General features: G+C 42.2%; 1 protein-coding gene across 7 annotated transcripts in view; it reads right to left on the reverse strand.

The window, feature by feature from the left end:
• ARHGEF28 (Rho guanine nucleotide exchange factor 28) overlaps nucleotides 1-23,884 on the reverse strand; it is a 1,067,585-nt gene that overhangs the window by 37,651 nt on the left and 1,006,050 nt on the right. For all 7 annotated transcript variants that reach the window (XM_085632328.1, XM_085632327.1, XM_085632325.1 and 4 more), the window contains 7 exons: nucleotides 18,377-18,555; nucleotides 15,998-16,086; nucleotides 14,181-14,363; nucleotides 7,008-7,148; nucleotides 4,662-4,759; nucleotides 1,368-1,406; nucleotides 1,193-1,240 (listed from right to left, as the gene is read on the reverse strand). In XM_085632328.1, the coding sequence (XP_085488454.1) occupies nucleotides 1,193-1,240; nucleotides 1,368-1,406; nucleotides 4,662-4,759; nucleotides 7,008-7,148; nucleotides 14,181-14,363; nucleotides 15,998-16,086; nucleotides 18,377-18,555 (777 nt within the window). The remainder of the gene's footprint in view (nucleotides 1-1,192; nucleotides 1,241-1,367; nucleotides 1,407-4,661; nucleotides 4,760-7,007; nucleotides 7,149-14,180; nucleotides 14,364-15,997; nucleotides 16,087-18,376; nucleotides 18,556-23,884) is intronic.

The following is a 23,884-nucleotide window of genomic DNA, read 5'->3' on the forward strand; positions in this document are numbered from 1 at the left end:
ATAGTTTTTGTGCTCTTTGTAGGAGGATAGGTCACTCCAGACAACTTTAGCTTTTTATGTTCTGATTTTGTACCCTGCTGAGGATGGGAGGCCATGTAAGCCACACATCACTCCGCATTACAAGACACCTGGATGAGAATGCAGTCTTCCTTAATGTGTTCATTGTAAACAGATTACAGTCCTCTTCAGAAAAAAGTTGTCTGTTTGCCATACACATAGTTAAGAGACTGATTGACCAACCCCTACAGGCTGTTAAAGTAGAAGTGTAACTTTTCATAAATAAGTAAATAAAACGTATTTACAAAAAGTGACACTTGATGTGTCTTTTTCAGGCTTAAACGTCTTCTAGTTGTCCCTGCAATTTGTTCACTTGGTCCACAATAAAGACAATACTATCTTCTGTATAGATGGATATCTGTTTACTATGATGTTAGTGAACAGATTGCACTGCGAACTGTGCAGCTTGTAAACAGAACAATGCACAGTGACACCTTTCAAAGCTGTACTGCCCTGTGGGGCCTCCTCTCCCCCCGCATTATATGAAGAAACATTAAATATTAAAACACTTTTAAGAAAGGAACAGAGCAGACAAAGGGGTTGTGAACCCCTCAGGCCAAAATCTTGGCAGAAATTCTAACCTCCAATTGAACTGAAAAAAAAGTGTAATTCCTAGTGCTCAATACCCATGAATCATCAATGTTTTTAGTATTATGTTTTTTATGAATAGTATCAACTTTGATCCATATAAATATAGCAAAGTTGATTTTTGTCCCAAACAGACTAAAACTGTACCTTACACCTCATTGAGTATAGTGTATGTTGTCACCCACAATCATCAATGCATACTGTTTTCTTTTCTTCCATTATTCCATTTATTATTTACTCCATATTACTTCTGTTATACCAGGATTATATTGAATGTCAGTTCAAGCCCTTCAGTAGTTCCTTCACTGATAGGAACATTTATTCTTTTAGACCCCAGCACCATTACAACTGGCAAAGTCACTTTGACCATCACCATTGAAAATCTTGCACTATGGCAAATATATCACGTTTATTTTTTTTTGTTTTCAATGACATCACAGTTTATTTAGAGCTGACCTTCTGTAATCCTGACAGTGTCTAGAAATCAGCACCTGAAATTTGCATCCCACACAAACAAATATGAATCTATTAATAAAAGCTGTGTTACCTGTATACTGTATAAGAGTCTGGTCAGGTTCTGTATGGCTTGTACAATCTGCAAAGCAATGGCAAGGAGTTGATAAGTATGTTGAAATGCAGTTTGTGAACAGCACTTCACATCTTTTCCTCACAAGAAAAGAGACTGTCAATTATTGATTAGATACACATTTGCCATAACATACCTCTGCCTGTGTGATTCCTGAGTAGCTTCCACACTCCACCTAAAGTAAATATACATATGCAATGCTTTAACTCATCTGTATGTGTATTATGTCAAATTTTCAAATATACATGTATATATATACATACATACATCATGATAGAGAGCCAGCAAGCCAGCCAGCCAGAGCGATAGAGATAGACAGATAGATAGATAGATAGATAGATAGATAGATAGATAGATAGATAGATAGATAGATAGATAGATAGATAGATAGATAGATAGATAGATAGATAGATAGATAGATAGATAGATAGATAGATAGATAGATAGATAGATAGATAGATATTCGATAAGAAAACACCATTACTTGGAAATCCATTACACACACACACACATATGCCTCTGCTTTATGGTAACTCCAATTTCAATGTTCCTCTGACTTTAGCTATGACTGAGATTAAAAACTAGGACATTTTGCTTGCCACCTCCTTGCTAGTGTCTCCAAATTTGTGTGGGGCTCCAACACTCTTAAAGCTGCCTTTTGCCTAAATTCCACCATCATAGAGAAAGAGAACTGCCGATACTACCAGCCAATGCACGATAGACAGGTGGAAAAGAATAGCAGCACCTTATCTAAAAAGCATTTCGGAAAGTTTTTTCTAGGTAAGTGGAATCACTTTATGGTCCACATCATAGCAGAAGATAGAAATATGTGAAATGATCACACTCATATCCACCAGCTATAAGCCTCTGCAAATGTATGGGGAAACTGCGGAAATCAACATCAGCTATCTATTTATGTTATGTTATTGAGATTTATACAGCACGTAGCTACTCAAAGAGTGTCCCAGCGCAAAACAGACATAACGACACACGCAGCAATGACCTATGCAGATTGTCAAAAGTGCCAAGTCTTTTCTTTTTTCTTGAAGGTGGAAAGATCAAGTGTAGTGGGTAGTTTTAATGGGAGTTTATTCCATGTAACCGGCCCTAGATTACATTCTAGCAGCACAAGGCACTTCCCTCCCTAGAAAGTGAATCTTGAATAAATATCATTTTTATTACGATGTGTGGCTTTTTCAAACTTGTAAACATTCCTTACAATTTTAATACATTTTTCCAACCTTCCCAAATGAAAAAATAATTAGCAAGTTTGTTATATAAATAGGTCTTCCTTATTAAAATAACAGTAATACCAGCTCTGAGTTCGGCTTGTACTCCATATTAAAAAATAACCAAAGTTGTTAACAGTTTTGTTTCCAATTCACTGGAAAACCAAACCACATATTTTCACTCCTAAATCTAGTGCATAACCTATTCCAGTCAATTACTCCTTTCACCCTCTCAATCAGTAGTTGCTGGAGATTTTATAATTTGGGCAGATAAAGTCAAATTTCCAGCATTCTCCAATATTTGAAATAAACCATTTGTTTTCCTACCACAGGGCTGTGCATACCTGTTTCCATCAACCACTCTAAACCTTTCTAACTTATTATACATCTCGGGAGCAAGCTGACTAAAACTCAACCATAAAGGAGCTCACCAACTTAGCTAATAGAAAACATTGATTCTTTAAACAATGACAGTTCCAGTCTCCTCCTACACACCATTAATTTGGGTCTTAACAAAACCATGTCGTGTCTCGTTCCCCTGGTTTCCGCCACAACTAAGTTCAATCCTAACTATTGATTTTTATCTGAGTTAAAAGCTGAGCATCTTATGACAACTTGAAACTGCCTGGTGGTACTTGTATTCACAGATTTCTGTCAAGCCTAGAAAATCTACTTTTGAGGAAAAGAGAGTCTAGCTACCTATCTTCAGAGCTGGCAACTCCGCTAAAGAACTCTTGCCTAGTGTTTTAAAATTCTTTCAACCTCCATCTCTCATCTACGTAGCAAGGGGCCAGATGTACTGAACTATTTTGCATGTCTCTCTAACATACAAATCTATTTTAGATGTTGACATATTTTTACTGACTTCTAAAAGGGTATTGCAAAATGGAACTGCAAATAGATACCAAACCACAATTTGGAGGGGGCTTGTTGCCAAATTGTCAATTAGTATCCTATATATCAATGGTCTCTGACCTGAGTTCCAGGTGCAAACCACAGAATAGTTACTGAACTCCAAGTTTGGGTGGTAACTCTTTTGCAGAAGGGTAGGTGTCCCCATTGTACCCTTCCCCTTAGTGCATGTTGAAATAAGTTTCATGGGCCACAGCCAACTCTCAGAGACTTTTCAAAAAAGGAAACAATTTTCTTAAAGCATTTCTGTTTTCTGTAAGTAAAACGGGCTGCTTTTAAAAAAATAAATGATTCCTTATTTAAAGACAATGACAGATATGGCGTCCTGCTGACCCTTGCAGGTCACCATCCCTTTGATAGCTACTAATCTGAGTGAGTCGCAATGTGCAACCTTCTTCATGAATATTAATGAGAAAGGTTGGATTGCGAACCATTCCATAGGTGAATAGGTGGGGCTATAGTGGGGGATCTTGCATGTTAGAACCATGATGAAGAAAGTGGTGACTGCACGTCACAAACATGTCAAATAGGGGTAGGGTGCAGGCTCTTTTTATGTGTGGTCACTGAAGAAAACACCTTTAAAGCAGGTCCAATGATGCATAACCAAAAAAGCTACAAAACCATTGCTAATGTCCCATTTATTAAAGCACAGCCTTGTACAAATGGCTCATTCACCAAACTAATAGTAAAACACAACTTGCTGTATCTATATCTGACCAGAACCAAGGAGTCCAGAAGTACTACAGTCACAGTCAACATACCTTATCAGCTCGAATGGTAAAAATCAACTTATATATGGAATTCAATAATGTTGCCCATATGTCTGACAGCAATACTTCCAGTTCTTTTACCTTTTACAGTGGCATTCCCACCTTTTCCAAGTTCATAGTGGCAGCCCTCAAGGAACCGTTCCCTGTTGTATATTATGAAATATTTACATGGAGACCTTCAGCGGCATCTTCATAAACATGCAGTCCCAGCCCACCTATGCACAAATGCTATACACACTTTATTGCAAGTTGTAGCAACATTTGCTTCTGTCAATAGAATGGTTTTCATTGAAAATTGTTCTTTAAATATATTTCCTCTGAAATATACTTTAAAAAAATTAACTGATCCAAAGAGTTACATGAGCAGAAATACAACTGGCAATAAATGCTTTACTAAGCTTCATTTGGAATAATGTGTATAACTATCAATCGAAAACCTATATTTATTGGTTCACATGTTAGAACACTCTAAGAGAACCTATAAGATTTTGGTAAAATATGTTTGCTTAAAACAGTTACCTTATCCTCTCTGTAAGATTCCTCAATTTCAGTTTGAATTTGACAAACACTGAGATCCGAGTCACAGGAACCTCCTTCTTTAACCTCTGTGTTCAGAGCTGAAAAATGGAGAGTTGACATAGAGTCTATCATTTAGATATCTGCACACTAGCATTCATTATTTTTTAGCACCAGGAAACCCTTAGATTTGATAGTTCCAATGTCAATGACTTCTAAACATTTTCGTATTTAGTTATTGTGAAACAGAATTAGTGTACAACTACATTTCCATCATTAGAATTAAGAGATGATTCAAAAGTTGGTCGCACTCTGCTCGTCACACCAGCAAGTTGCCCCAAGGAACTGTGGTAGATGTAGTGGCGACGGCGAGTACGAATTAAGAGCATTGCGCTTCCAGCCAATCATCCCGTGCCTGATCTCAGTTTTGATGTCTTACTATTATGATTTTCATTGTGACATTTTCTGCCCACTTTATCACATCTGTTAACCAGCAAGCGAGAGCGGGAGGCAGTACTTAATTTGTAAAATGAGGAGTGCTGGTGCCCAAAGCTCTGCTCGGAAGCCTGCATCCTGCTCTATTAATGCCTGCGTGCCTAATGCGTAGTCTTAAATTCTCCTCATGCCTCTTTAATCCGCTATCAGATACTCCATGATCCTTTATCTCTCTTGTGTGTTCCTGATTTGTCCCTTTGTGACGGTTTTTCCATCTTTCTCTTTCTTTCGCTTGTGTTTGTTTTTCTCTCATTGTTGCTGTCTGATGAGGAAAAATAAGTGCTTATCCCTAGAAATGAGAGCTGGTGGGCCCCACCGGCAACCACCAGCTCAAATTATGCACTGCAGGAGCAGTGTTTCTATGTCAGTGTGTGGCAATTAAATGTTTGTCCAGTAATAGAGGTCCGCGGACCTCGCCCTCGCCAACGTTCCCCGCATCCGAAGAGCGACCTCCGGCGGCAGATCGTTCTCCCAACTCGCCGCCAAGACCTGGAACACCCTCCCCCTCCTCCTACCGCAGACCCAGGACCTACTAACCTTAAGAAGACTACTCAAGACCTGGCTATTCGAGCAGTAGCAGCTCCCCCCCAGTGCCTTGAGACCCTCACGGATAAGTAGTGTGCTTTACAAATGTTCTGATTGATTGATTGATTGAGTATAGAGTTTAAGTGGGTCTTCTTGTCTATTTTCTTGTAGTTAACCCAAGGAGACAAACCTTTGGGTGCAGTAGCCGCCTTGCCAGTTATTTCGATCGAGTGCTGGGCACCGGTTTCCAGTTTTCAGTGAATCTTTGGCATGCCTATATATGTATTAAAACCTGCACCTGGTTCTTGACATCCAGAACAGGAACACAAAGCTACATAAAGCCTCTTCCCCAGTTTCTGGGGAGTTAGATATTTGAAATATTCCCATACACACCCATTTTTTCATTGGGGTTAAAGCAATACGTTGCTACACGGAGAATACATTTGCTTTTCCACATTTCCATCATTGTGCCAAAGTCTACTGGAACAGGCAGGGAGGTCCATAAATACACCTTGAAATCAAAAATGTGTACAGATGGCAAAGTGTATTCTCAAGGGGGGGTGCAAATCCTCAAAATACACAATTGGTAGTAAATTGTAGCCATAAATCTGCAATGCATGCATTTTCTTTTAAATGGGACCCTGTGTCTTGGTAGTGAATGGACATAAAGATTGAACATGAAACAGTTCCACTGGAAATATAAGACATAATCTTTCTATAAAGTTTACTTCTACTGAAAGAAACTTTCAGTTTTCAGTTATCAGAAATGACATCAAGTGCCATTTGCACAGCATATACCACAAACAGGTTTGTCTATGACAACTTGTGTTAGTTACAGTTATTAGACATAATGATCATCAGCCTTTGAAATTTAGAAGTCAATGTCAATCTGTGATACTGAAACCCGGCGACTTAAGGTTGCTCGCCATGCTTTCAGATAATTACTATTTGAAAAGCTATATTTGCAGTTCAGACAACACCTGTGTTGCTCAAAGAATATAGGCTTTCTGCACACCCCTTTTGTTTTTACATAGCAGCTCATGTTTTTTAATACTCTCAATAATACAGAAGACAGCTCTCAACAATACCATCATCAAATACTAAAGCACTTCACAGGGCCGGACAAACACAATGCCATACCTACTGCGTATTAGGGGCAACTTGGAAAGTTATTCAAAAATATGTATCACAGCAGTACTTAGTGCTATATGAATTAAGGCAGAATGACTTTAATAAGTGTGGAACAAACTACGGTGTGGGCACCTACTGCATGATTGTTCTTACCTCTACTCTAATGTCATGCCATAAGGCCAACCATATTGTACTTACATTCTGAAGATGATGCCAGGATTTCATCTGCGCTGTCATAGGACGTAAGTCTGTTTGGTGAAGCAGAGGTTTCAGAACTTTCCTCCAGTGAACTGATAGTGCTGTCAAGTTGTGAAGTTACAGCCACCTGGAGACTTTCAGCTACAGAGAAACATATTGCTCATTACAAATATTTTTTTTTAAATAAGGTGTTACTACATTATCATAACATTGATGTGTTGTGAGAACCATTGAAGACAATGGAGTAGCTCAGGGTCATTAAAGTCTGGTATAGGCATCTGTTCAAACATTTCAACGTTTCTTTTCTCCGTTTTTCCTTGTATAATTTAGAACTTTCTACAGTGAGTGGGTTTGCTTGTTGTTGAAGGCCCTTTCTCTCGACGTAGGGTCGAACCTCATTTTAGGGTCTTTAACAACCAGTATAGCCTTCAGCCGTGGGAGGACTGAAGAATTTTGCCGACATAGTTGTGGTTGCACTACATTAGATTGCTGATTATCAAATCATCAAGATGCAGGAATGTAAGATACCTCACATTAGACTGTCACATTAGACTGTCAGTTACACATGTTTTTGTTACATTAATACATTCCAACACTGGGAACAGACAGTAAAACGATCTCTCCTTCTTCTTTTTTATCATGATCACATGATTTCTTTTCATAGAGGGTGTTAGAAATTGGGTTACTGGTTGAGGGGAGTGAAACCCTACCCAAGCAGCAGCCATGATTTCTGTCCGTATGAAGTCACAAACAGACTCCTAACTAACCTGTGCTTAAACCTTTGGTAGCTTGACACAAAGCAGTCAGGATTAACTTAGAGGCAATGTATAAAGTATTTTTGCAGCATTTCACATTAAAACAGCAATAAAGTGAAAACATAACACAAGAAAAATCACACACCAATTTAGAAAGCTAGAGTAGAATTTAACACCATATTGACACAAATCCAAGTTCAAACTGGAGATATGGAAATTGAAATATTAAAGTGAAAATAGTGCCTAAAAGCCCAAAGCAGCAACAGTGGTTATCTGATCACGCTGGACTGGTACAAGGTCACACAAGTAAAGCCCAAACACAATGGAGCATGAGCCGGATACAGGGACCAAGTTAGCAAGCTGAACAAAAGTACGTTAAATCCTGGCTTGTGGAGCATTGCAATAACCACACAAAAACAACGAGAGAGGAAGGGAACACAACACGGCTACTCCCCTCGAGGCATTGCAAGAACCTGCATCGGGGATGCTTCACACAGCGGTGGTTCCAAGGTGCTTCAGGGCTGCAATGCAGAGCCCTGCGTCATCACTGAGGATGCCATTGATGAGGGCTGCAGTATGGAACGCGATGTCTTACGCTGGAAATGTGTTGTGCTGCAGTAGTTCTGATTCGGCTACGAGGAGATGTGTCGTGCTGCGTCGATTCTGCTTTCAGAACCCCAGCTGGGCAGCCACAGCACCTTCAGGCCCACTTCCAAGGGTCCAGCACTGGGGTGGCACCACTTGGAGGGCAAGACTCACAGCAAGTAGAGTCCAGCTGCTTGGTTCAACATGGTTGGAGCCTTTTCTGTCCCTGAGGCTCTGATCAGGAGGCCAGCCAACTAACCCTTGGAGCCACTCTGGTGGTCCTAGGATCAAGATGCAGGTCCAGTCATTTCACTCAGGCAGCAGGGCAACAGAGTAGCAGCCATTCTTGCAGAGCAGCAGCAGTCCTTCTAAATCTTCAAGAGGTCCAGAGGTGTACTGAAGAGTTGGGTCTGACGGTCCAATATTTATACCTGGTACCCACCTTAAAGTAGGAGACCCCTACAGGTGTTTGGAATTTTCTGCCTCCCTGCCCTGGCCCCAGCTTGTCTGGGGTCACAAAAGACCAATGTCAGACCCTTTTTTAGAGCGCAAGTGTGGTATGTGACAGCTCCTCCCTCTCATCAAGCCAGGGATGGCCCATCCTGCCAACACCTATGCTTCTTTGTTTCACTGTCTGGGAGCAATACACAAAGACCAACTGCCAGCTACACCAAGTCATGTGACCCAGGATACAGGCTGCAGGCACCAAATGGTTGGTACAAGAAAATGGCAACTTTATAAAAGTGGCATATTCAAAATTGTGACTTAAAATCTGGCTTTACCATTAAAGGGGGTTTTACATTGCACTGCACCATGCCCTATGGGCTATTTATGGCGTATCCTAGAGGTGAGTTACATGCATTACAAAGGAAGGTTTAGCCCGTGCAAAAAGTTTATTTTGCCAGGTCAAAATGGCAGTTTAAAACTACACACACAGGCTGCAATGACAGACAGGCTTGACACATGTTTTTGTGGGCTACTTAAGTGGGTGGCATTTTCAGTGCTGCAGGGCCACTAGTAGCATTAAATGTATAAGCCCTGGATACATTAGGTAATACTTTACCAGGGTCTTAAAAGTAAAGTAAATGTGCCACTTTCACCATGTTTCAAGGAGAGAGCACATGCACTTTAGTACTTGTTAGCAGTGGTAAAGTGCACTGAGTCCTAAGGCCCCGTAAAACGAAATAAGCAAAAATGGAGCAGCAAGGCAAAAAGTTTGGTAAAAAAGACCACCCTAAAGCTGAGAGGTCTAACTGGGGGTCAACTAATGTATTTCGCCCTACGGGCAACTGGGCCTAAGCTTTTTAAAAGCAGGGTATGGTGACTAGGCCTGGGTGGTAAATTCCGTTCCGCTCGCGGAATTTGCGGAATTTGGGTAATTTCGCGTTCCGCGGAGAACGCGGAATTACCAGCCTGCAGCATATTGACTGTTTTACTGATCTCTGATTGCATTTGATAAAATAGAAGAATAAACCTTTAGATATTTAAAATACAGCTGGAAAGACGGCCTTAACCATTTACAGAAATGCTGTCTGTACCACACACTATTTATCTTAAATTCTCATTGCCAGTATTTGGGACCCCTGAATACTTTAAACTTGAGTATTAAAACTTGTCTTTGTTTAGGTGAGCAAAAGAAATGGAACTGAACCACACAATATAATGGGCAATAAAATATTACCAATCCCTTCTTTAACTTATACAGCGAAGCCCCCTCCCCCCTCCGCAGCTTAAGGCAGACCTGCCCATTTTAAATCCATATTTTACTGAGAAGGGCCTGTTTATGACTTTATTCTGATGCTAAAGAGATGGTTGACAGTGAATATTTGAATATGCAATGCATTACATTGGCAGAAGGCCCACTACTGTTGCCCTTGCCCTTCCTACATGTGTATGATTACCACTGAAGGAGAAACACCCTTAGTCTTGGAATACAAGAGACAAGGCTTTCTTGCTAGCAGTAGTGTCCTACTGACATTCCGACTATGAAGGGTTGTATATGACTCAGAGCAAGGTTTCAAAAATTCTTAGGACCAAATATTTCTTATGTCAGATGCAATTCTGCTAAAACCTTTGTAGGAAAGGAAGATTGGACCAGAAGAAACAGAAATGGCAGTGTTCCATGTTAACATCTAAATGACACTGGAGGCTATGAGTTCAAAGGTTTTATGATTCAACACAGAAATATCACAGATCGAACTTTAAACAAAGAGGCTTCCTCACAGGCATACAAGTGGGGAAAACCATCAAAGTATTTCTTAACACTTGTTCTTTGGAACAAAAGCACACTCTTTCTCCGAGTTCATATTTTTCATTCCCACCTAAAAGGGACCTGTAAGAATCAATATGAACGCTAGAACCGGGCCGGTGGAAAACTATAATATTGCACAATTAAGAATTTGCCCAGTAACATTCATCTATTTATTCAACATCCACCTACACATTCAAAGCCGCTTGTACTAGCTCCTAGTGATATGTATTCTAGACCGTAAAAGATACAGGGTCTCCTGGGGCATCCCCATATTATGAAAGGCCAAACCTGCAACAGGGAGGCTGTCAAATGCAACCTATGTTAAATGTAATGTTAAATGAATTTATATAGCGCAACGTGTACCCGAGAGTGTCTTGGCACTGATAGCTAAGCAGAGTACGGGAGCATGGTGGAAAAGATAGTTAACAAGTTAAGAAAGCCAAATTATAAGAAGTTTTCTAAAGGCCAGCAGAGAAGATGAGGATCTTATATGGGGGTAGGGTGTTCCAAAGTGTAGTGGCTATTGCGTGGAAGCTGCTGCCGCCCCATCTAGTTTTCTTAAATTTAGATGATGTGACTGTGTAAGTGCCCAGAGATCTGAGGCTCATATTAGCAGTATACCTTGAGATGGTATTACTCAAAAATTCTGGACCTATGCCATGTAAGGCCTTAAAGGTTAGACAAAAGGGTTTTAAATTTGATGTGATTGCTGACAGTCAGCCAGTGTAATTCTTTAATGGACAGGGATACAGACTGGTGTTTTGGATGATTTAGAAGTACTCTGGCGGCTGAGTTCTGCAGGACCTGTAATTTATTGAGGTATTGTTTCTGCAGATTGATATACAGGACGTTACAGTGATCTATTTTAGATAAAATGAGGGAGGGGATAACTATTTTTCTGGCGCTAACTGGAATATAAGGGAGAATCTTTCTGATGATTCTTAATGTATTATAAGAAGCTGAGATGATAGAGTTAACTTGTTTACTAAAATTAAGTTTGTCAGCCAGAATCACTCCCAGGCTTTTAACCTTGGGAGTTGGAGTAGGAAGTGGGTCCTTCTCTGGTGGCCAGCAGTCGGGAGTGTAAAAGTGAGGGTTGTTTCCAAAGAATATTACTTCAGTCTTCTCTGAATTTAGCTAAGGTAATGCCTATCCATCCAAATGCAGATTTCTTTCATACAGTTGTGAAGCTGAATACTCATATTATTGGCCTTGTTTGCCGCCGAAACCACAATTTGTGTGTCCTCTGCGTAGGAAGTGAGTGAGAGACCAAAAGATTGAATCAGCGGGCCATCCACATATAAGTTGAATAGAGAGGGGCTGAGCGAGGACCCCTGCGGTACTCCGCACGGAAGTGAGAAAGTTTTAGATCTGAACCTGTCTAGCGTCACAGTGTTTTCCCTATTGTTTAAGAATGATCTAAGTAGATCTAAGGCTGTACCTTTAATACCCATAGTCTCAAGGCGATGGCATAGTGTCAAATGATCCACCGTATCAAAGCCCGCGGATAGGTCTAACAGGATCAAAGCTGCGTTTCCTCCTTCATCAAAGATAGTTTTAAGTTTGTCTGTGGCTTTGATCAGCGCTGCCTCAGTGCTGTGCTCTGATCTAAAGCCAAATTTAGTTGGAACTAACAAATTGTGTTCCTTCATGAATTGTGTAAGTTGGGAATTCATGATTTTTTCAACGACCTTAGCCAGGAAAGGAAATCTGGAAATAGGCCGGTAGCTAGACAGAATGTCAGGGTCGAGGTTAGACTTTTTTAGAAGAGGAAGAACAGATGCCGTCTTCCATGCAGAGGAGAAACTGAACTAAAACTGGACATGTCAGGGCGGGAGGCATTACTTACTAAAGTTTGCTGTGACATTGGGTAATGATTCCCCGATGCATTAAACATATTATAGATATGCTCCACCTTGTTCCTAAAAAATTGGGCGATGCCGTCGTAGAAGGTTTGACTACTGGTACATCCTTTAGCTACAGATACTTTAGTGAGTTTGTTAAGAACTTTGAAGAGTTCCCTAGGTGAATTATTAGAGGATTCTATTTGAGCTGTAAAATACATTGGTTTTTTTTTTTACCAATAAGGTTTTATATTTGGCCAGAGAACGCTTATATATTTCCTTCTCCTGAGTTTCATAGTTAAGCCTCCATCTTCTCTCATGTTGTCTACATTTTTGTTTTTCTAGGCAGAGCACCTTTGAGTACCAGGGCTCCAGGGCATGGTTCTCTTATGTTTATTAAGTTTCCAAGGGGTGAATTGCAAAAGGGCACTATTAAACCAGGTCGAATAATCCTGAAAGGCCATTTCGGGATCAGGTAAAGGAGAGGGTAGGTCCTCAGAGAGTTGAAATTGATACTGACTGAAGTTTATGCTATTCCATGCTCGATAGAGGTTGGAACCATTTAGCGAGCTGGTAAGTGGGATTTCCGTGGTGTCCCTAAGCTCAAAAACAATGGCAGAGTGGTCGGACCAAGGGAGAGGTAAAACCTCTGGACTTGTGACCAGGTCATGGTTGCTAAAGATAGCATCCAGTGTGTGGTCAGCAATATGGGTAGGGGTCTGCATTAACTGGGTAAGCCCAAAGTTATTCATGGTCTCCAAAAGGCCTCTAGAGTCTTTTTCTTCCATTTGGTCAAGGTGGAAGTTTAGGTCTCCCAAAATAGTCAATTCAGAGTTGCAAATCATACCATCAAGTAGTGTACTAATGGAATTGAGAAGCCTATTTCTAGGGCCAGGTAGGTGATAAAGGATTTGGTTTTGGTTACTTCAAACCAGTAAGATAGGGCTCCACAGTCTTTATTTGATGTTGCAACGATTCTAGCTTTGATCTGGTCCCTGTAAATAATTCCAAGTCCACCTCCTCTTTTCAATGGTCGATCAAGTCTAAAGATGGTGTAGCCGGGAGGGATTGCGATTATAAGATCAGGGGTGGATGAGCAGTTAGCCCAGGTTTTAGTAATAAACATGATATCAAACTTCTGAGGTTCGAGAAGAATGTCCATTTCTGTGACATGTTTGACCAAGGATCGGGCATTCACTAGTGCATAATGGTATAGCGGAGGAGAAAGGCAAGTAGGACATTTAGGACTTAACCTGCAGGGTAAAGAGGTAGGATGAGTTGTTTTGGCTGATAAAGTTTCAATTGGTTTGCTAGCTACAGCAATCACCATTATCAAGGTAACAGATCCAAAATGATAAATTTGTAGGGCCTATCAAAATCCACAAGAATTATTGTCCGAATTTAGAATAAAGATATTCCCCAGGGAGAAGGGATCCATCTCTATTGAAGACACAACCAGGTAACTCTTTGGAAAGGAAGTGGTTCATAAGTGAAAAACCAAGACGAAATTGCACACCACTGTACCTGCTACTCCCCAATTTCTACCTTTCATTTGTTTGTAAACAAAGTAAACAAGGTTTGATTTGCTTTGGACTGACTGAAAAACTTTGTGTGCCTAATAGTCAGTGTTCTAAAACTCCTTCTAGACTTTACCAGTGAAGCCTGGAGTTTTAGGTACTTGCACCTTATAGTTATTTCACAGCTAAAGTCACACTTTATGCAAGCATTCTGAGCATACCTTCTCTCAAAGCAGCTGTCAGCAGTGATGTAGCATGTGGAATTTCACAAGGGTCAGGCTTGACGAGAAGGTGTGGCTCCAGGTGGACATCTTCGCCCGCACTCATTCCCGCAAGTTCGGCGTATATATGAAGCTTCTCCTCCAAAATACCACAGATTTGCTGATCCTGGTTACTAAGCGATTCTGTACAATGAATTGGTGCATCATGCGTCATTATAATAAAATATTATTTGTTGAATGGAATTATTTCAGAAGCAAATTGTAATGCACAAAGACAAAAATAAATACAATTCATAAGAGTTTATTTTGAGATGCTTTAAGATAGTTATAAGCATTAATCTCTTACAAACGAACATACATTTTTAATATCACTAATGCAAGAGAAACACATACTGTAAGAACAACCTAAGTAAACGAACCCTCATTTTCTCATCATTTTTCACTAAAATGTTTCCACGTAGATCTGATATCTGAAGGTTTTTGTTCATCTAGCTGCGTCTGATAGCTGACACTTTTTATTCTTTCAGTTAAGTAAGACAAATTAAGCTTTCTATTCTTTTAATTAGATTTACCACCTCAGTTTCTTTTATTCTTTTAGCTAGATCTGATGGCTGGAGCATTTTACTCTTTCAGCTATGTCTGATAGCCAAGGTTTTCTATTTTTGTAGTTAGGTGTGAAGCTTTTTATTCTTTGAGCTACATCTGACAGCCTAAGCTTTTTATTCTTTCAGCTACATCTGACAGCCTAAGTTTTTTATTCTTTTGGCTCCATCTGACAGCTAAAGTTTATAATTCTTTCAGCTGGGTGTGACAACTAAAGTGTTTCTTTCAACTATATCTGATGGTTGAAGTTCTCCATTCTTTTAGCTGGGTCTGACAGCTCAAGTGTGTTATTATTTAACAAGGTCTGACAGATGTAGATTTTTTTTCTTTCAGCTAAGTCCGGCAGCCAAAGTTTTCTATTTCTTAGCCTGGTCTGATATGTCCCCTCTGTCCCACGCATAGGGAGTCATGGCCAAGTCGTGTTGCATTGCTTTAGCTCCTCGGATGAGCTGCACAATGCATGAGATGACTAGAAATGGCAGCATGAGGGTGTTTTGTGGCAGAAAAAATAATTTCAAAGAGAATGGTTCTATCGCAACTAATATATAGCAAAAAAATAGCACAAACAACTAAAAAGGTTGGATCGAGCCACTGTGAGACATAATCTTTCAGGAGGAATCTTTCATATACAAAAAAATTTTAAATGGCCGCCTGATATTTTTGCAAGAAATAGTCAGGAATGGAAATACACCGTAGATCATCTTAATCACCTGCACAAAGGAGGGAGGGTCTTGGGATATAAGTGTACCACAGTGGCATGATGTCTCTTGTTCACAAGAGCAATGGCAGACATGCTAGTAGTACCATGCTTGACTCCTGTGTACCTGCATCTTACGGAAACACTGCTCTGCTCAAGCTCGAGTGCAGCTCGATTTGATATATTTCTCTCTACACATTTTACATTTTAGAGGAAGAGAGAGCCCTTTATCTGGCAGAGTCGCTTTTGTTCACCATATGGTGTGGACAAGGCCAGCGAATATGAAGAACCTGGCCATGAAATCATGAATCCCTAACACTATGATGGTGTCAATCCCATTTCTGAATTGGTGATTTGTCCATTTTCACATATAGGAATTTCTATTTATATACATATAGTTGTAAATATTTATAGTGCAAATTATGGACATTTTCATGAAATGGAACCATTCTTTATCATGCTACTTTCCTTAACATCACACCGCAGGTAAAAGAACATAACATTTTCAGAGATGTACCTTGAAACTTTTGAATTTTAACCATTCTTGCCTCTGCCACTCGTTTGTCCTCATCAGATTCACACGTGTTCCCTTCTTCCTCCGGGCAGCTTTCACACAAAAGGAAAGACATTAAAAAACAACACCTTATTATTTATGTCAAAAAGCAACTAAATTAAAGCCACAACCTTACAAGGTATTCATTGACCTTTTCCTAGAACTGATTTTCAGGATTGTATTATTAATATAATGTTCTCCACTAAATGAAAGTCTCCTTTGCTACTAACTGTGATTATCTCAAAACCCACACTCATTAATTACTGGGTGTAAAGCAACTATCTAACTCTTAATTCCTCTTCTCTAAAATAAGCAATAGTTCAGATCCAGAAATGACTATTGAACATATATAATGGTTGGAGTGACACCTCGGCTTAACATCCACTCCAAGCCACTCAGTTTCACCCTTGAGACTAACCTCTAATTCAGAACATAAATGTCCAACAGAAACCACACTACAGTACCAGCTTCCATTCCTAACTAAGATAAGGCTCTACCTCTCTTAAACACACTTTAGAGTGACTGCCCAAGCCATCATCCTCTCCCACCCCTATGGGGCAATGCCCCGCTCTATGATTCAACCCAGATCTGTGACTGTGGGCGAGTGTCTGAAACGTTTCAGCGCTCCATCCTTCATCTGCTTCTGTTTACCAGCAGTGATTTACATACTATACAAATGAGGGGGGCCATATATACCAAAACGCATATATCATATAAAAAAAGCATCCTAAAGAACCAGTACTGGCTCCCCGCCAAGAGTAAAGCATCAATGTACCAGCATAACTGGAGGAAAACTAACCAATTCATGTGGACTACGTAAAGCGAACATCTGAGACATTGTGAGGCTCCAAACTAAAAACCACTGAAAACAAAAAACCTTCTCGATCTATGCCCTAAAGATCAAAAAAGCATCCCCCCACCCTCCCCCCGCAAGCTCCTGACTTGCACCAGTACTCTTGCGATTCAGAGAGGAATAACAGCGCATCAACAAAGGACCTGCCAACTCCTGCGGCTACTCACGTAGCAATCACCCCCTCCCCAGATTAGTTCTGATGCACCTTAGCTCTTCTGCTCGCAACTAGGTTTGTGCTATATAAACACTAATGGATGTATGTCGTTACAACGCACACTTTTACAACGCATGCACTTACAACGCATTTTTTACAACGCAACATCCACTACAACGCATTCCATTACATAGCATGACACTACAACGCATTTTTTAAAACTACCTTTACAACGCATTCCATTACATCGCATACTACCTTTACAACGCATACCATTACAACGCATAATATTAAATTGCATTTAAGGTAAGTATTGGATAGTATAGGGGTAAAAATTACTATTCTAACTCCAGGGGGTGCAACAGTAGGGTAAGTGTTGGATAATATAGGGGTAAACATTACAATTCTAACTCCAGGGGGTGCAACAGTAGGGTAAGTGTTGGATAGTATAGGGGTAAAAATTACTATTCTAACTCCAGGGGGTGCAACAGTAGTGTAAGTGTTGGATAGTATAGGGGTAAAAATTGCTATTCTAACTCCAGGGGGTACAACAGTAGGGTAAGTGTTGGATAGTATAGGGGTAAAAATTACTATTCTAACTCCAGGGGGTGCAACAGTAGGGAAAGTGTTGGATAGTATAGGGGTAAAAATTACTATTGTAACTCCAGGGGGTGCAACAGTAGGGTAAGTGTTGGATAGTATAGGGGTAAAAATTACTATTCTAACTCCAGGGGGTGCAACAGTAGGGTAAGTGTTGGATAGTATAGGGGTAAAAATTACTATTCTAACTCCAGGGGGTGCAACAGTAGGGTAAGTGTTGGATAGTATAGGGGTACAAATTACTATTCTAACTCCAGGGGGTGCAACAGTAGGGTAAGTGTTGGATAGTGTAGTGTAATATTATGCGTTGTAATGGTATGCGTTGTAAAGGTAGTATGCGATGTAATGGAATGCGTTGTAAAGGTAGTTTTTAAAAATGCATTGTAGTGTCATGCTATGTAATGGAATGTGTTGTAGTGGATGTTGCGTTGTAAAAAATGCGTTGTAAGTGTAGTGCGTTGTAAAAGTTGCGTTGTAAAGGTTGTTCCCCACACTAATACATGTGTAGGTGCCTACCTATAGCAAAGTTGCAATTAACACTTCAGACACATAAAGCATGCTTCATGAAGGTTAGAAATCCGTATAAGAACCTCAAAAAAGAATAGTAGGGTGAGAGTCAATTCTCCCTGTTGATGTCTGATGGAAGCGGCACGGTGCGTTAAAGGTCATGCATGGGTCTAGATGCTGGGCGCTCTGCTTCTGACAGCGCTACCAGTGGTTGAAGGCTAATCCTTACCTTTGCACCGCTTCCTGGATATATCTCATCCAGGCGTTGCGCTCGTCCTTGGAGTTCGTATGGATCTCATACATTTCAGGCCCTGCCGAAGAGGCACTGATCAGGAACATACCCCTTTCTTCGTTTGCCACTTCTCTTACAATTAGCTTCTGTAGCGAGATCACAGCAGGCTTCTGATCCTGTAGGAAATGTTTAGCAGATTCAGCGTTAGGTTTACTCCAGCACTGAGATGTGCCACAGATAACAAGGGTGTTCCAAACACTGTGCTCCACACAGCTGCATGTGTCAGTGAGGCCCTTGACTTGCAGTCATTGCCATGGTTTTGAAGGTATATGAGGGATATTTTGAATCTGGACCGCGATTGCATAGTTCACACTGGGCCAAAGGATACTGTTATGCAGTTTACACAGTGGCAGCTGGGCTGCTGCTACGTACTCTACACAGTGGCAGCTGGGCTACTCTTACGTACTCTACACAGTGGCAGCTGGGCTGCTGTTACGTACTCTACACAGTGGCAGCTGGGCTACTCTTACGTACTCTACACAGTGGCAGCTGGGCTGCTGTTACGTACTCCTCACAGTGGCAGCTGGGCTACTCTTACGTACTCTACACAGTGGCAGCTGGGCTACTCTTACGTACTCTACACAGTGGCAGCTGGGCTACTCTTACGTACTCTACACAGTGGCAGCTGGGCTGCTGTTACGTACTCTACACAGTGGCAGCTGGGCTACTCTTACGTACTCTACACAGTGGCAGCTGGGCTACTCTTACGTACTCTACACAGTGGCAGCTGGGCTGCTGTTACGTACTCTACATTGGGGTAAATGAGCTGCTGTTATGTACTCTACACTGGGGCAGTTGGGTTGCTCTTACGTACTCTACACCAGGGCAGTTGGGCTGCTCTTACGTACTCTACACCAGGGCAGTTGGGCTGCTCTTACGTACTCTACACCGGGGCAGTTGGGTTGCTCTTACGTACTCTACACTGGGGCAGTTGGGTTGCTCTTACATACTCTACACCGGGGCAGTTGAGTTGCTCTTACGTACTCTACACCAGGGCAGTTGGGTTGCTCTTACGTACTCTACACCAGGGCAGTTGGGCTGCTCTTACGTACTCTACACCAGGGCAGTTGGGCTGCTCTTACGTACTCTACACCGGGGCAGTTGGGTTGCTCTTACGTACTCTACACTGGGGCAGTTGGGTTGCTCTTACATACTCTACACCGGGGCAGTTGAGTTGCTCTTACGTACTCTACACCAGGGCAGTTGGGCTGCTCTTACGTACTCTACACCGGGGCAGTTGGGTTGCTCTTACGTACTCTACACCGGGGCAGTTGGGTTGCTCTTACGTACTCTACACCGGGGCAGTTGGGTTGCTCTTATGTACTCTACACCGGGGCAGTTGGGTTGCTCTTGCGTACTCTACACTGGGGCAGTTGGGTTGCTCTTACATACTCTACACCGGGGCAGTTGGGTTGCTCTTATGTACTCTACACCGGGGCAGTTGGGTTGCTCTTACGTACTCTACACTGGGGCAGTTGGGTTGCTCTTACATACTCTACACCGGGGCAGTTGGGTTGCTCTTACGTACTCTACACTGGGGCAGTTGGCCTGCTCTTACATAGAACACCCTGGGCAGCTGGACTGCTGTTTAGTTGCCTAGTCTGAGGAAGCTGGGCTGGTGTATGTAGTCGGCTCAGGGCTACTAAAAGAACTCACAGACAGACTACAATGGCCACAAAACAATAAAGACTGAACTCTCGGACTCTGCTTCAGCCCACAATGACAGGGGCAGCGATAGAGGGGTGTCAGACGAGGAGTTCACATCTTGTATCCAATGTGAGTGTAAATACTCTGAGCTATGCTGCAGCTAGCCTATTACCTAGCACTCTGGGATGCCTGCAGGGCGACTTCTTACTCTATCAAAATGCAAAATACATTAATAGACTGAGCCTCTGTTCATAAATTCCTCACTGTGCTTCAAACATGCTCAGCAAAGTACATAGAGAAAGCAGAAGCAACGTCAGAGCTCTCTAGTTCCCCAGATTCACAAGTGACTCATCCATGGCAGGTTTTTGTTTCACGTCTGGGACTTGTAGTCCTGTTTATCTCAGTGTCAAATCGGGACTACAAGTCCCAAAATTCAAAGTGAAAGACATCGTCTGGCAATTAGTCATGCATGAAACTGGAAAACTTGAACTCTGCAATGTCATGTTTGTGCCTAAGCCCCTCTCCTGTCTAAAGCTGTCTTTGCAATGCTAACTGCAAGAAACGTGCAGGCTTTTAACACTGCTAGGGTGACCAACTGGCATTGGTGCAAATTCAGGACGGTGAGTGTAAAAATTCAGGACAAAGGGTCAAAATTCAGGACACAAATTCAGGACAGGAGGTCAAAATTCAGGACAAAACTTCACAACAATAGGTACGTTTTACAGACACATCAGAGGAGGTCACGCAATCGTTTATAAATAAGTCCAGTCATATCCAAACGTATTCAACCATTTGCAAACCTATCCATCGTGTATCCTTCCATCTATCATTTCACTCATCCATCCATTATCCATCCATCCATCCACCCTTTCACCCTATCCATCTGTACACTCATCCATCCAGCCATTTACCCTTTTACCCATCCAGCCATCCTTTCACTTGCTCATCCATCCACCCAGTCACTCATCCTTCCACCCATCCACCCTTTCAGTCATCCATCCATCCATCCATCCTCCCTTTCTCTCCCCATCTACCCTTTCACTTAGCCATCCTTCCTTCCATCCATCCACCCACCCATCCACCCACCCATCCATCTACTCGTCCACTCATGAATCCATCCATTGACCCTATCACTCATCCATCCTTTCTCTCATCCATCTATCCTTTCACTCCTTCACTCATCTATTCATCCTTTTGTCCATCTACCCTCCCTTTCCCTCACTCATCCATCCTTACATCCGCCTTTCACTCCTCCCTCCATCCACCCTTGCACTTATCAATTCATCAATCCATCCATCATTTCACTCACTCATCATCCACCTTTTCACTCATCCATCCTTTCACTCATCCATCTACCCTTTTACCCATCCAGCTACCCTTCCACCCATACATTCAGCTATTTACCTTTTCTCTCATCCATCCTTCCACTCACTCATCAATCCATCCATCCTCTCCCATTAGCCATCTATTCAATCTTTCATTCATTCATTCATTCACCCTTTCACTAATTCATCCAGCCACCCACCCATCCCTTCACTTACTCACTCGCCCACCTTTTCATATTAATTTTGAGCTGAGCCTTTTTGAGAAGAGGCCCATCAAGAACTTCACCCTCGCTGCAGGAGCCATTCCAGGACTGGGACAGGATCCACCAGGGGGAGAGGAGGGGGGGGGCAGGAGCCATCACATGTGGGAGGACAGGAGCCACCACATGGGGGGGGGGCAGGAGCCACCAGGGTGGGCATGCAGTATTCTATTATCATCTTGGTCTCTTCCAGGGTGGGGTAGGGCTCCTCACCCCCTCCTGGACAAGACAATGAGAAGACAGGTTCTCTTTCCAAAATGTTAGTTTGCCATCCCCCACTGTGATGTACAGTACTTAAAGGAGATACTCCAAGAGAACTGATTTAACTGATTGTCCTCCATACTTTGTCAATCAGTGTGGGTGCGATTGTGCCATTTCTTTATTTTATTACATTATAGACTGCATGTTAGAAGAACCGAGGTTTGCTTAGAGAACCAGTGCTGCCTCGGTGTAATCAGTGCTGGTTCTATGATGTTTGGTGTCCTGGGCAGAAAGGGAATGTGTGAGGCCCCTCTAAATTGCAGAGACATGACGCATTCAGGGCTGTTTGCATCTGAATAGATGCCCCTGCCCCTGAAGCTGCAGTCCCTCCCTCTCAGTCACCTTCAAGCACCTCTTAACAGCTCATCAAGGGCGGAAGGTGTGAGGGTTGCCATCCCACTGGGCCTCTCTAATGCTGCTAGGGATCTGAGCTTTTGTACTGCATCGGAGTCTGTTACACCCGACCTCACCAGCATCGGAGTCAAGAAGGGAGGTGGGTGGAAGCTGTGCCGGCTTTGGGGAGGCGCGACCGATTAAAATTACGGACAAATGGCGTCCGTTAAAGAATCCTTCACGGACAACGGACAGACGGCCGAAATTACGGACTGTCCGTGAAATTTACGGACGGTTGGTCACCCTAAACACTGCACAGCGCTGCATTACCACGTAGGACCCGTCCAACATGCTTCCTCTTATAGCTTCAACAGCACCTGTCCTGCTATCGCTGCTCTTCACAGTATATCCAACGCGGTTTCTTCTCATACTACCAGTGGCCCAATGTTTCCCGTATACTTAGAGTAACTCCGGAGGCGAGTTTCCTTGCTCTTAGCACCAAGGTTCCCGTCTTACATTGGCACCGGTATCAAGTGACCAATCACCTCGCAGTGATGCCAGCGTTGAGATTCCCGCCCACTTACACGGAGCTCATACACGGCGCTCCCAGCCTCTGACAGTAAAACCCGCGCCGAGCCTCCATTCTTTTCTCAATGCAAACAATGCCAGGCTTCTCATCCCCTTCACAGGGTAAACGATCGACAGCCCGGCCCAAGGCAGGGACACAACAATACAGATATGAATACGGCCTGATCAGTAAACTGCAGCCAGGTAGGGACCTATGGGCCCCCTGGACCCCGGTGCAGCTGCACCGACTGCACCATTGAAAGCCATTTTATGTCCGCCCTCGGATCTTTGAAGTCACACTGCCACTGCAACTTTTCTAAAAGGGCAAACAACGGGTTTTTGTATCTTCATTAAAAGGGCACGCTGGGCAAATTCATGCTGTCTGGCGGCCTTTCACAACCCATGAGACATGTTTAAGATCATGGACATGCACATCATGTGTAAGTATGTATATTTTATGGTAACATATTGTGCGCTGTAAATCAAGAAAACTGAACCCACTTTATTACCAGATGCTTTTTATTTTTGTTTCTGTCAGATTATTTGCACTTGATACATCTCTGCAGCGTTCGAAAGCTTTAATTATCAAATATCGTGCAGATACATTTCAAACTAATGATGATCATGCTTTGGAGAAATAATTAATTTGCTGAATTAGATATTAACCTAATCTTATTTTTAAAGCGTGCTTCTGCTAAACCAATTTCTTCTCATAAAAAATTCGCGGTTAGCAAATTGAATAAGGCTGAGTGGTATATTTAATTGTGAAGAGGTTCTGTTGCTCTCAGTCCATTCCGCAAATTACCACCAGAGGGCACACGTAAACAAATGAACGTAAACGCCAGGCAACAGTACAAAGCTTCGCGGGATTTGTCCCTGAGCTGAGGTACAGCCGCTGTAAACAGACCTAACATTTCCAGGGCACAAATCGTGGATGCACGCGGGCAGACAACGTCCACCCACTATTGTTAACAGGGTGGAGGCCGTCAACCCTGCCAAGAAGTTGGGCCCCACTGAAATATGCTGAATTTGCCCCGGTGTAAGTTTCAGAC

Source organism: Triturus cristatus, chromosome 2_1 (assembly GCF_964204655.1).
Source record: "Triturus cristatus chromosome 2_1, aTriCri1.1, whole genome shotgun sequence".
In the NCBI taxonomy this organism is placed as follows: Eukaryota; Metazoa; Chordata; class Amphibia; order Caudata; family Salamandridae; genus Triturus; species Triturus cristatus.